Here is a 14,526-nt window from a genome sequence, read left to right on the forward strand (position 1 = left end):
GTGGACCCGGCAGAGGATTTCCTGACCGCTGGTGGAGGAGTGAGGTTGGGGGTAATGAGATCTTACCTTATCAAAATATAGAGCACTCAGCCGAGATTCTGTCGTAGAGTGAGTGGACTCTTGGATTACTAACCCGTTGAATGTGATTGATGTTAGTGACGCCCTGGTCTAATTTAAGAAATATCAATAGAACGTGTTGCTTAGTGTGCCGCGCTCCCTCAGAGGCATTAGCGCGGCTGATATGGAGGCACATTTTAACAAGGCTTTTTTATCACGCCTTTTGCTTATCAGGGATGTTTGCTTTGGTTTGGGGTGTTGCCGCTTCATTGTACTGTTTGACTGCATGAAATCTGAAGGGAATGAGGAACTATTGCAGTTTGATCCTGACTTCATGACTGAGCAGAAGACAGATTCACAGACTTTGCAATGGAAAGCAGCCAGTCATTTTACTAGAAGCTTGTGTGAGCAAGGCTGGCATTCTGAGGGGACTTCTGTACAGACAGCATCTGACCAAGAATTGACGCAAACCGGAGACTTGTATGCAGACTGGGAGGTACCAAGAACTGCCACGCAGAGGAGTCTTCGGCACAGACTAAGGAGTCCTACCTAGAGAGCGGCATTCTGCTCAGATTACGAGGGACATAGGACTGCCATACAGAGGAGCTTTGCACACAGACTACAGGCGACCCAGGTCTGACACAGATAAGTCTTCTGCACACATTAAGGGTCACCAAAGACTGACATAGCATGGAGCCTTGAGCATAGACTAAGGAATACCACAGGAAGAACAGACAGAGGAGCCTTCTGTGCAGAGTAAGAGTGACAGGGGACTGCCACACAGAGGAGCCTTCAGCACAGATCAAGAGGGACCACAAGACTGACAGACAAAGGATCCTTCTGCACAGACTAAGAGTGACAAAGGACTGCCACACAGAGGAACCTTCTGCACAGATTAGAAGTGGAGGAGCCTTGCGCACATACCTTTATTAAAAAGTGCAGGCTGTCACAAAGAGGGGTTATTGGCGTGGATTGCAAACAGGGTTGACTGCCGCAGAGAAAGAAGAGCTTCCTCCACATAGTACATCTAAGGGTGAGAAGCCAAGTTCTAAAGTGACATATTGTCAAGGCGGTTCTGTCCTATCCGTCTTTTCTCCGCCATGCAGACCATAGAACACGACTACCGAGTATGAAGCACAAAGACTGGATCAATGGGGGCCTCCTGGGGCTCTGCCTCATACTGGATGTGGTGGTCGGTGAGGCAGTGATCAGTGAGTATTTTTCATGGTACTTGTCAAGGGTATAATGTTAATTATGAATGTGCAGTTATCAGTGATGCCCTGGCATAACTTGTGTGCTAACGACAATGTATGTCAAAGAACAAAACTAAAGTACTTTTGCATTCAATTATTCATTATGCCAGATACACTCAGATCTAGTTTCAGGCGTGCCAACATTAGTTGACTTCTGTAATGCAAATATATTGATCTTGGTCTATTATATATGATATGATAGGTTATTTATAATGCGCTCAATACCCAGAGGTTTCTAAGCGCAGACCCGGGGATCGAGCCTGTGGTGCTCTGTATCGTTTTATGAGGTTCTCTGCTGAACCAGTGGCGTCTTGTTGATATACAATGTTAACAAAAGTAGCCTTTGCATGTGCTGCTATAGTTAAGATTAAGAAAGAGTTTATTGTGTGTAACAATATCAGGTTGTTATGAGGTCACATTGCTCTCACTTCGCTTTTATTGCCAATTTCATGGAACTCCATTTTTCGACCTCGGAAGGTTGTAGGTCGGGGACGAGTGTTGATTTAAAATTGTAATGTGCAGGCTGGGCCCAAGTCAGAGACAAGTGCTTAATGTATGGACTACCCAGTTGAAATAATGATGAAGCATACATGTCAGTAACAACATACATCCCAGAAGCAATTCAGTAGAGAAGGTGTATGAACGCATGCCAATTTAAAAGAAGTTGGGTAAGGGATTGCCTGTGAAACTTTGTGAGCTTGTCGCTACCCTTACAGTGCAAAAGGGATTTCACTACAAAAGGATGGTTCTTTGGCAAGCAGCATCCTAGTTCATCAATGGGAGGGAATAGAGAGAAGGGGATCTATTTTAATGTCAATTTCAAAGTGATCCTGGAGACTGTTAGGCAGAAACCTGTGCAGTTCCCTCTGGGACCACTGCAAAATGTTTAAGACTACAGGAGTTAGCAGTAAACCCAATTGGTAGCAGTCCGCACCACCCAGATTTACCTGGTAGCTGTGGCTGAGCAGTCAGACCTCTCTCAAGATGAGTTAGGCAGTATGTGGAGTATACAAGATAGGGCAATTTACACAGTAGAACAAGCAGACACGGATCAGAGCTTGGGTGTAAAGATATATAGTTATTTATTTAAAAACACATCTATGGGAAACACACTGACACTAATATGGCAAACAACTTCAATCACAGTTACTATAGGTATATATCAATCCCATAACAATATTTCGACAAGTCTAGGTTCAAAGGCACCACTTATTTGCAGACAGAGGTGAATGCTTAACCTAGATGGCACTCTAGTATTCCTTAGAGAGGGAGAGAAAAAGGCAGGGTATGAAACCAACTCAGTACCAACACTTTTACGAAGCAAATACAAGGCGAGTAAGGCAGGGTCTACTGTAGATCACAAAGTTCAGAGGCCACGCCCACTCGGAGAGAGGCAAGGCGGTATGACCCAAAACTATCACAGTAGAAATGCGCTTCAAGTCTTTGTAGCAAAATGTCTCAGAAAGGTTGGACCAGTTTTAGAACAAAAGTTAAGAAGGTCTGGAGGCGACCCAATGGAAAGGTAAGGATTTAAGACACCTCAAGCTAACCGTCACAAGGGAAGCCAGACGGAAACAGTACCTTGTGAGTGAAGAGACAGCTCCGGCGGGGGCAGTTGTTCCTGGTGGTGGATGCAAGTCGGGGCTTTGCCAGAAGAAGAGATGATCTCGTCGTAGAGGAAAGTTGAAGATCGTTGCACCACCAGGGAAGAGACCAGCCGCGGAGTGCTCAGTCACAAGGCACCACCTTTTGGTCGCGGTACAGTGGTTAGTGGCTATCCGGTTGCCGGGGTGCTCAGCACGGGAAATTCAACCACTAGACGTCCTGGATGCGAAGAAAAAGCAAGGGACTGGTTGTTCCCACCAGTCAAAGGGAAGAAGTCTCTCCAGCGGGGAGATCTCCTCTGTCGTTGGGAAGTGGTGAGTCGGTTCAGCAGGGCTCCACCGGAGGTGTCGTCGTTGCAGGTCGGCTCAGCTTTACCCTCGTCGGATTCTTAGGTCCTGCGGCGACCTCTGAAGTTCCAGTCCCAAAAGCACTGCTTTTATGCAGAAAACCCCCATTCATTCAGCCTAGCTGTCAATAAAACATGCTAAGTGGTGAGCGGGGCGGCTCACCACTTGGGCCAATCACACCAGAGTGTGACTTGAGTTGGCAAGGCAACTCAGTCCAGGGTGCCTAAACCCCCTCCCACACCCCCTGTGGTACCCAGACAGAATGGCACCACTCTGGAGGGCTTCTGTGCAGAAGCCCGCCAAAAGTGGAACAAAGGGCTCAACCTTTGGTTCGGAGTTACAGAGGCGAACACATACGCCATTTTAAAAACCGTGTTCTGGCAGAAAATACCAACCAGTGAATTTATATTAATTTAATAAACCGGTGGTATGACTGAGGCTACATAGACAAAGTATTAGCCTCGACCAATGGGAAAATCCCATAGGAATATATTTGTGGTTGAATATAAAAAGTAGTATCCACTGCCACCAGCCAAAACTCGACGAGGGGGGATGGGACAGTGCCCCCTCGAACAACAGACCCAATGGTAATCGAATTGCCCCTACCAGTACGTCCACAATAGGATGGTTTGTACTGGTTCTGTTTATAAATGTAGGTCTAGTAAAGCCAATGGTGACTTTACATGCCCTGGGAGACAGTAGTCAGTCCCAGGGTATGGAGTCTATGGTGGGGGTCACCTAGGACACCCCAGTGTTACGGCACGGAGGGTGCTGTGTAATACACATAGCAAAACACATGAGACCCTATGGAGTAAAAGACCCCATAGCCCATAGAACACATTAACATTCAAAGAAATACCACAAATCATGTCCAAGAGTGGGAGAAAAAGAATCTCACTCTTGGCAGGATGGAAAAAACAAACTCCAGAAATGCAGCAAATCTGCTGGGGGACTCACTAGGTTAGGAAATTTAGCCTAAACAGAGAATTCTCCCTAACAGAGACCAATGCATATAACACAGTTTATAAAATGATGGGTTTAGTTTCTAAGAAAATTGGGTAGAAGGCAGAGTAAGGAAGGTGGTTTTAGTGCAAAGAAAAGGTGCTTATTCCTTCCATAACTCACACAAACAAAATGAAAGGATGGGTAGAGTGAGCTCTGGTTACCAACCAGTTATTAATGCAAGATCTGTCAAGGGCAGGTCTGATATATGAACTTGATTTGATTCACAATCACTGGCCTTTTCTGTATTATTCACCCATAGATCCCCATTTTGCGATTAAGCATCACATCCAGACCAGACAGCGACCCTTTTACCCCAGTGATCTATTCTTGTTTTGGTAATCTGCAGGATCAAAAGATCAATCGCCCCCTGAAGTTACTACTAATATGCATGCTGGTGCAATACAAATCAAAATCAAAATAAAAGAAACACATCGTATTATTTAAATTAAAAAATAATCATATGGCGGGATCATGCGTGGGAAATGCTTATTTTAGGATTACAAGGTGTGAAAACAAAAAGGGTCCATTTGCATATCCGATGTCTGGATCCTTGACACTACATTTCAAGCAGAAATTACCATTAAAATGATTACAATGGAAGGTAATATTGGTACTTCAGGACTGATGAAAGGAAAAACAACATTGAACAAAGTCGTGCCTTTTTCTAAGCAGCAAGTGATGGCTAAACTTAGATTGACGGGAAAGGTTTGCAAATTGTCAAGAATACAGACAGCAAAACTGAAGGAAACGGACCAGATGTAGAAGGATTTCAGCAGATGTGCTGGAAAGAGGTTTCCGCTACTGCTCAGTTCACGACTCCCATGCTGCAGAAGGGAAATGGGCACTCTACCTAATGGCTGGATCTGCTCCATCAGCACTCAGGCTCTCTGGGACTTGATTCAATGGAAAGAGTGATTCATGGGATAAAGGCCACCCACCATATGCTATGATCATAGTGCAAGACACCGAGGAGTGACTTTTGCAATATCCTTGTTTACATACGGTGGGGAGGATTTTATTCCTTATGAAACATTGCCACACCCTGTCACCCCCTTTAATACCTGGCCTCTTGCTTAATATATATTTTGGGCTACATTGTCGGTTCACAACCAGATTTTGTCGCCAAAGATGTGACTCTGAATTGGCTTGCTAGACAGGGTTCCTACAAAGTTGACGGGTTAGTAAACATTAAGTCATTACTACACACACTTTCCTGGCTATCCTATATTGAGGACCCACAAAGCATTGGAAATATCCCCAAGACTCTTATGCACTATCTGGCTCCAGTCAGGGAGGATGAAGCAATGTTAAAGACACAAGTCAGGGCATATATGACGTTAGCTCCGGTCGATGGTCCGGCAGAATGTATTATTGTAAGCGTGGATCCGGGATTCCAACCTCTGCTGCTCCGCTTGGTCTAGCTTCCAAGACCAGCGCGTTGCCCCTGTGCTCTCCTCCGTTCACATGCAGAATATCGGATGAAGGTGTCTATCCCCTTACAACAGGCTTTTATCGCAGAGGCCAGTTTTAATATTTTGCCAGTTGTGGAATTGTAACTGCAATTGTATGTGTGTGGGACCTTTGAAACACTTAGGGACTAATTCACAGAAGCGTTTTCTAATGGCAAACCCCCAAAACGTTCTGTGAATCCGGCCCTTAGTAATTTTGTGTTATTCTCTGATGCAAAGTTTCTATTGAATATTCTTAGGGAAAGCAGAATTAGGAGACATCGTCTGGCATTGATGTTTTCATTAAGCTCTACGCAGCCAGTTGGTATGTTTGCTCTTGCCCGTTTTATAAAGAGGGCATGATGGCGAGGAAGTCAACTGTGGGTAGCTATGTCCGGGATATCCTAGCGCTGGCAAAAGCTGGATCTATGCAAATGTTGCTATGTGAAGGATGTTAATCACTCTAGTTGGCAATTTTGTTTCTGTTTCTTTTTGATATTTTTTTGGTACTGGTTTTTTGGTGTAGGTTATTACGTTGAGTGCATTGGTTTAATGGAGATGAAAAATAATCCAAAACCAACTTGTCTGGCTGACTGACTACATTTAAGAGAACTTTAATCTGCAGATAAATATCATGAGTGTAGATTCTGCTTGGATTTTCTATGAACTGCGATAGGCAGCTCACAATGCATTGCAGGAAAAATAATTCAAGCCGTTCAATAAAAAGCATGCAAAGAAAACATTCTGTACTGTGAAATCCGTACAACGATGCGGAAAGCTTCCTGTTCTCTTGTGTTCAACTCCAGCAGCGCGCAACATAGACATGCTAAGCAGTTCCATACAGCGATGGAAAGTGTCACAGAAAGCTACTTAATAAGAAAGGAAAGTGAAGCTTTGCACGGCTGTAGTGACAGCTGGAAGTCTGCGCTGTTCTGGCTCAAGCAGCCGGCATTGTGACGTCACAACACATAGATACCGGCAGTGACGTCATTTTCTTACTTCCGGTCAGCAGCGATGTCTGAAAACAGTGTCCAGGCTTTTATAGGGGTGTTGCAGGATTACTGAATCTGAAAGCGCCTCTGCTCTGGTCCACTTGCTGTTCCTCCTGTGCTCTTAAGGTCAATCCTGGTGGACTGAACATCTGCCAATTCTTTTTCATGCACTTGCATTACAGGAAGAATGTGCGCCTACTTCACCACTTCAGGGATGGTGGTGAGCTTATTCGGAAATAGTCATAGAAAGAAGTCCATTTAACACAGGCTAATCAAACACCACAAGAATATCCTGGTAAATATTTGCCAAAATAGGGAGCGGGCTAGCAGCCATACAACAATGGATGACAGCCAGCTTCCCTACGCCTAAGTGCAACAAAACCAGAAATACTGCTCTGCGGTCCCGCCCAAGCACCGGGAATTTCTATGCTTTGGCTAAACATCCAGACCCGCCTCGATTCCGGACCGAGCTTGGAATCATCTCAGGCCAACAGCAGCACTTTCCAGTAGCTGCCACTTCCAACTGCACTTATTGAGAGAGCTTTTACCATCCATCGACATGTAGCTTATCATTTTACTAAACCAGGGCCTATCAAGACTGCATCACTGTAATGGTATGCAAAGCCGGCTCAAGGTGCTCTCAGGGGATGCGGCCGCACAAGGGCGCACAGCAAATAAAGGGTGACTTGCCTCCAGTTTACATGACACTGAGCTGGAGGCTCCAGCTCAGTGTCATATAAACTTAAGTATCGGCCTAACCCGGCCAGCGCCTGTTATAGAATCACGCTGCACCTGCCTGGCCTTTAAACACACTTTACAAGAACAGCAGGGGGCTCCGTTCTGTTGTTTGGCTAATACTTGAGAACAAGAGTCAGCCAAACAACAGAACCGAGCCCCCTACTGTTCTGCATTTGTGGTGGGATGGCTGGGCAGGCAGGGTTTAGGGCGCACTGAAAAATCTCACAAAGCTCGCTTGCAGACCTGTGGCCGGCACTGAAAGAATGTGTACTGGTCTCCTAACAACAGAGATGAGCAAACTGAAGGCCTTTGGAAAACTGGCAGCACGCCTAGGCCAAGGTCTTAACAATCAAGACCTTATTTCCGGGACAATACCCACTCACTGCTGTTTACCCACCCAAAAGTACAGTGACTTCAAGGCTCTATTCAGCATCAGGAGAGCCGTACAGAACTTAACAAATCTCCATGCAGATCCTATGGTGGAGCTCGGCCAATGGACTCGAAAAGGTAAAGCATTGGTCACTGCGAGCGCAACCAATCAACAAACGGAAATTCTTTCTTTTTAACTTACATTATCCATTTACAATGAACAAGAACAGTGGAGATACCTGAAATTCAAGTAAGCCCTACAAACCTTCGACTCTTCAAAGGCGTTCACCAAGGCTTGGGATTAGAGCAGCGATTCAAAGGCTTCCCGCCCCGATGTCCTGCCAATACTTTTCAGAAAGCGAATAAATACTCCAGTGCAGGACTTCCACCCTTAGCTGTGCAGGATACACCTGGAAACACAGCAGCTGGCCCCTCAAAGAAGGGATTGGCTGTTGGCAAAAGAAAATCAAACCATCTATGAGGACATTGCATCATCTCAATGTACAGGAGCCACCATCTCGGGAGGATAGCTCTGGGGCAACGTGCTCGCCTTGAAAGCAAAACGACATGGAGCAACACAGGTTTGTCTCGGGAGGATAGCTCAGGAGCAACGTGCTCGCCTTGAAAGCAAAACGACATGGAGCAACACAGGATTGATCCCCGGGTCCACCCTTAGAAACCTCTGGTTATTAAACGCGTTATAAATAACCTATCATGTCATGGGAACTCAAGCATCTGTGGGTGGGGGCTATGCATATTTAATAGCAACTGGGGGATGAAGCACCATTCCTTGTGGGCAAGCTTGCCCACCACTTCTGCCCATGAGCCAACAAACACGACTTGCAAATTTAAGCCTCTTCAACGGGCAGAACATCTTTTAGTTAGAAAGAAAGGGAACACACTCCAAAGCATTGGAGTAACCTTGCTGAAAATGTTGGGGGGGGACATGACATCTGAAGGAAAGGTGCCCCAGCCAAATGAATGGGGACAACATGGTGTGCCATGAAAGTTGGGGGTGGACAAACACCCCTGCCCCCCCCCCCTAAAATTATTCTCCAAAGTGACACTTGAGTTATTCCGGCTGTCCCCTAAAAACATCTGACAATTACAGCACAACGCAAGATCCAGGTTAATAATAAGATCAGTAGGCAGCCACAGGCCACAAAAAGATGCATCTTTCTTTAAAAAAAAAACAAAGGCCCCCCCAATTAAGAGAAAGAAACTCTTGGTTTGAGAGAAGAGCCTGATCTTCTACAGTTCCCCTTAAACCAAATTACGTCCACACATATGTTTGAACATTTATGTTTGAATACTTCACACAGCCTGGGGCACCAAGACGGTATCCAGAGGTTTCTAAGCGCAGACCCGGAGTTCAAACCCGTGTTGCTTCCTGTCGTCTTGTTGCCAAGACGAGCACGTTGCCGCTGAGCTATCCTCCCGGGTCTAACATAGTATGTACATATTGCAAATGAGATTTGTCTTCTTTCTATGTTACTGAAGGAAAACACATCATTGGCCCCTTTCGGACAACCCTAATTTCGTGATAATGGTGTTCTCTTTAAGTTTCATATAACGCCATTGGCTCACCAACCATCTGCTTCGGATTATTGATGGACGTCTGGTCTCTACAGATCTTTTTGGAGCTTTGAATCCCATGTGTCCCGTTGACTAACTTCCCTGAAGTTGTAAAGCCAATGTATTCTAACTACCAAGTAAAAGAGCCTGTCTAGGAGGTCATGCTTAGCAATGGTTTGAGCTCTGCTGCCCAGTGTTGGTACCTCTATCACTCTTATCTAAAACTGTTCCAAATTCTTGCCTTGTCAAGTTCAATTTCAAAAATTCAAGACAGAAATGATTGATTAGGTAAAAAAACATTACAAAGCTTCGACACATTTTTTAATCCAACCATCATTTACAGACATACTTAAATGAAAAAGAAAATGCAATCTAGAAAAGAAGAGCAAGGCGGAAGACCTTGTCAATGCATCAAGATGTACATATAATTTATGCGCATCAGACGACAAATGAGCGGCAGCGCTTTCTCAATGTGTAACATTGGCTAATCTCAGCTTCCCTATGCTATAATATGAATAGGGCTCACTTCTGGCTTGGCTTGATTTTAAGTACAGAAAGAACAAGAGCCTCTTTGGATAATATTTTAAATAGCTTGTGGCGAAAGCATTTATTAGCCCTGCCCTCAAAAGAATAAATTTACTTTGGCCTTTACGTCCATGCATTTTGAAGGGAAGTCCCTGTTAACGCACACGCCAGAGTGAAGACAACCCACTAGGGAAATAAGTCAGGAGATAGCTTGCAAGGATAACAAGGTTTAATCGTGCAGAATACAAAATAACAGCAAAGGACACTGCTGCTCGAGAACGTTCTGTCTTCAGAATGCATGTCAGTGTCTTTTGAGGCGCCACATCGTCACAGATGACATCACATATAGGGTCTAAACCGACGCAGTTCATTGGGTGGACAGTATACATGATCCTGCTCCATATCGGATGCCAGGCTAGAAATGGTTGGTTCTTTCACTGTCAGTCAGGGTCCAAGTGGGTCAGCTGGGCTCATCTCGTCGTGTGGTGAAGGTCAGGTCACTCATGAGATACAGTGTTAAATCTAAGCTAGCATATTAAGCCTACTACTACATCACTCTGGCATGCACCTGGGCGGCTCGGGGATCGGTGCCAGGGGGAAGGGAGGATAAAATACAGTCCTACTGATCCACACATTCTGGGCTTCGTTGATACGGCTCCTCACGCACACAAAGTCTTTCCCTGGTTTGATCTATAATTTCTCCCTCTCTGTAACTCATGTTACAAAGGATGTATTTTTGCTGAGGGGTGAAACAGTCACGCATGGTCACTTGGTTTATGTTAAGACAGGGGGGTCGCTCGCTTATTATGGAATGCGGGGATGTGGGGCGCCGGGTCAGTGGTGTGGGCTCTGGCTCTGGGCTTGCTGGGCGGCGGTTAGAGGCCTGCTGGCAGCTTAATTTTGATGAATGGGCACTGTTGAGCCTGGTGTTGTCTCACGACCCTGCAGGGCGCATTCCTCTGAGACATACCAAATATTTGCAACAATGAAGGGATATGGGGAAGTGAACTTCCGTGAGTACTGACGGTGCAAGTTTATTCTGCCTTGATGATGTTGGGCCTGGTGAAATATTTCCATGGAGCTCGGCTAGTGCAGTGTGGCCTTGCAAGCCTGTGCTTTTGTCATAATTACAAAATGGCGTTCCTTTCTATGTGACTACTAAATATTGTGCATCTGCTGTTCACGCTATATTACCTCTGCACAGAGTTTCATAGTGTGGTTCTCTCCCTCTTTACACGCTACACTATTTTATAGGGGATTCGCCTCTCATGAAAGTGCCTGGGGGGGGGGGGATATACTCATTTCCATCCCACAATTTCAAGCAAGGAAAGGAAATCAGAAGTAACACAGGAATGCATTATTCCATACATCCTCTCCTAGCAGATCGTATTTCAGAATTCCTCCTCCCAATCCAATCCAATAAAGGATTAGGAGCCTCCCATATTCTCCATAACGCCACACTTCAAAAGGAAGTGTGGTGAAGTGTGCCCGCATACAGCACATGATCCTGAAAAAGTAAATCCAATGAGCACTTGGCGTGATATAATGCTGGGATATTTCTCTCTGCAAGAGGTTGAAGAAGTATGTCAAATAGTTATTCTGTGGAGTAAACACCACCAAATTCAATTATTTTATAGCGGTAACCACGTCTAGAGAGCGTTCAGTAGAACTATACTGACTATCAGACAGACAGAGCCTTGCAATTGATCAGATGCTTTGAGACTTGCCGAATTGGAGACATTGGGGGATAGTCTTAGCCGCTTGCATAACCACCTAAATCCTTATCAAGCCCATGCAATGTCCTCATGGCAAGGGTAATACCCTCTCTTGGGCATGCACGTCTTCCTTTATTGACATTCTCTTATTTCCTTCTCAGTACTTCAAGTTCCTGGAGTGTATTCCAAGAGTCTACCTGGGTGGTGAAAAGGGGCCTCTGCTCATATCCCTGCGTGTGATCATGGATGGCCGCCAGAACATCTATACCGTCTTTCTTGCCTTTATGGGCCAACCAATCACCCAAGCAAGTCCTCCTGGCACATACTTGCCAACCACTGTGTTTGCCCTATCTCTCCACTCACACGGCTCCACCGCCGGGAGCTCTCTTAGCTTCCACCACAAACCTAACATCGGCTTTCGGAGATTCGCTGAGACCGTAACACTCATCTTCTCCCTGTTGGACCATGGTCACTTTGAGGATTGTCCCCCTAGTCACACTTCATAGCTTTTGAGGGTAAAGTCATTCACCCTTTTGTTTTATAGCACATACACCCTTACTGTTGTCAACATTCAGTGAAACATAGAAGTCATTTGGCGTGTACCATTTACTCACTAGAAAAATCATATTGGGCCACCCATTGGAAAAAAAGAGGGTCAATTTATTGCACTCACGTGTCATTCTTTGCTTTGAGGCAGTCCTCTGGCGGCTGGGATGCATAGTGATCTGCATGGTGGAGCAGTCTAAGATAAAAAAAAAGAGAAAATGAGTGCAAGCAAAACGAAAATAAAAAGGATTATGAGTTACAGGGGTGTTCCCGTGCAACAAACAAGGAAAACAAGCAGTTGCAAGGCCAACAGTTTTGACTTTTGTATAGACATGGGATACGCATTTGCGAGGTGCTGCCATCATAGTACTTCATGGCCATAAAATGGCAACAGTTAGAAATTGGTGTGAGTACCTGGACATAACATATCTGAGTCTGGATAATGCCTATATGCAGGGCAAAACTGTTTTCTTTTCCAATGCTTGTTTCTAAAAGGACTTCAGTGCAAGGGACATACGTGAGGTCACACATATTGTTTATAAATCAAGTGGCTAAAGACACACTGGTTAAGACATTTCTATTACACCAAGACCCAATTACAACTTCAAGTAAGCCTGCAAAGCTCAGACAACTTGTTGAAATAACACTGGCAAGGCAAGGTGGCAGGTGATGTTATTTCACTTTAGGTATGTGGAAGTACATGACCCTCAAACGGTGAATATCAGCCATCATAGTGGCATAGATGATGAAGCTGCATGCAAGGGGAGGATGTGTGGAATGAATAGCGACTTGTTAGCAGGCATGTTGGCTCTCAAAGCCATTCACAATTAATGCAAGCCACGGTCCGAAGAGCAGGTCCGCCTATCTACACGCCCAACATTAGAACATGATGGCAGCGTTAGCTACCTGGACTAGTATTGCTGATCACATGAATGTTGAGTCCACAGTTCTCTACCATTAGTTGTAATGAAAAGCTCCCGAAGAGGAGGTGGTCTGTGTCATATGCGTGGGCCAAGCAGTGCTGCATCGGACACTGATTGTCCTGTAAACCACACCCTCAGAGGTTACCATTAGAAAGTCCACTGTCAATGTATGTAGAAGCCTGACTGGATCTTACTGAATTTTCTTCATGCGGTTCATTGTGTGACACTGTATGAAAACCCTCAGGTTTCTCAGTGTAGCCTCTGTTTTCTGGCCCTGGTCCAGAGCAAGGGTGTTAGCCGCTCTTACCCCAAGCCAGGGCAGTTCCCATGAGAACAACCACCCCCACCCTCCAGGAAAGGGCGCATTGCAACCTGCAAATAAAATTGTTATTAAACAGGAGAGGGGCTATGCCCTGATCCATACCTTATTTAATCTAATGAGACATAGACACCAAGGGGGATGTTCAAGGATCCCAACAGGGGTCCCTCTTTTTTCACAAAAACAATATTTGTTAATAAACTTTCCTAAACATTCGCTCCTAACATTAGCCCCCTTGTCTGTACCCCTGGCGGGAGTCCTTTCAAGTGATCTGCCCCATGAGTGCATCCTTAGAGTGGTCACAGAGAGACCCATAGGGTGGACCGGACGGAAAAGACCCCTAACCTATACCTGGCACTACCCCTTGTAGAGGAGGACCATTAGATGGTCTCAGTGGGTGGTCCTACCCCCAAGGTGGCTTCTGGCAAGCCAAGATGTCCCTTACCTGTCTCACACCCAGTTAGACACAACACCTTTTCCCTTCTTCGCACCTTACACACAACACTATATATATTCCCTACTTTACTATTAAAATGCTCTGTAAATAATAACTATTACAGAGGTGCAATGCACTGTGGTGCATCACGGTGCAAATTTCTCAAAAACGGTGAGTCCTAGCGCCTTGAAACAAGTTTTGTTCCTCGCGTTGAGATCCTTAAAATGAGCTTTGTTAAGCGCAGACGTAGCTTCAGGACACAACAGAGCGCTCTACAATCATAGCGGGAAGGATAATATTAGGGAGCAGAGAAACAAGGGAGTGAGGACCTAACAACAGGAGATGGAGGGCAATAGTCAGTAATGGATCTACAATTAAGCATGTCGTAAGGCGTAGACAGAGAAAGATTGTCTTCAAGGTATTTTTCTTCTTCCACTAGGGGAGTTCAAATCTGCACTTGTCTTTACTTCTGGTGGATCACAGGTCTCCAGAGATGCTGAGTTTTTCCGTGAGGTAACTTGGAGACTTAAGGGTGACAGCCTTTTAGATGATGCAGCAGGATTTGTAAATTATACAGGCGTGCAGCGGGAGCCAGTGCAGTTCGATGAGGGTTGGGGTGATGTGGTTGAATATCTGGAGTTCTTTGATGAGTCGTGCTGCAGCATGCATGTCA

At 45.3% G+C, this 14,526-nt stretch overlaps 1 protein-coding gene across 1 annotated transcript in view; it reads left to right on the forward strand.

Moving 5' to 3' along the window:
• Positions 1-789: 789 nt before the first annotated feature.
• Positions 790-14,526, forward strand: part of LOC138473414 (pneumococcal serine-rich repeat protein-like) — a 199,682-nt gene continuing 185,945 nt past the window's right edge. Inside the window, exon 1 of the mRNA XM_069612086.1 lies at positions 790-1,268. Coding sequence (XP_069468187.1) covers positions 1,187-1,268 — 82 coding nt within the window. The 5' untranslated portion in view covers positions 790-1,186. The remainder of the gene's footprint in view (positions 1,269-14,526) is intronic.

This window comes from Ambystoma mexicanum, chromosome 1p (genome assembly GCF_040938575.1).
Source record: "Ambystoma mexicanum isolate Mex_15411 chromosome 1p, UKY_AmexF1_1, whole genome shotgun sequence".
Classification (NCBI taxonomy): domain Eukaryota; kingdom Metazoa; phylum Chordata; class Amphibia; order Caudata; family Ambystomatidae; genus Ambystoma; species Ambystoma mexicanum.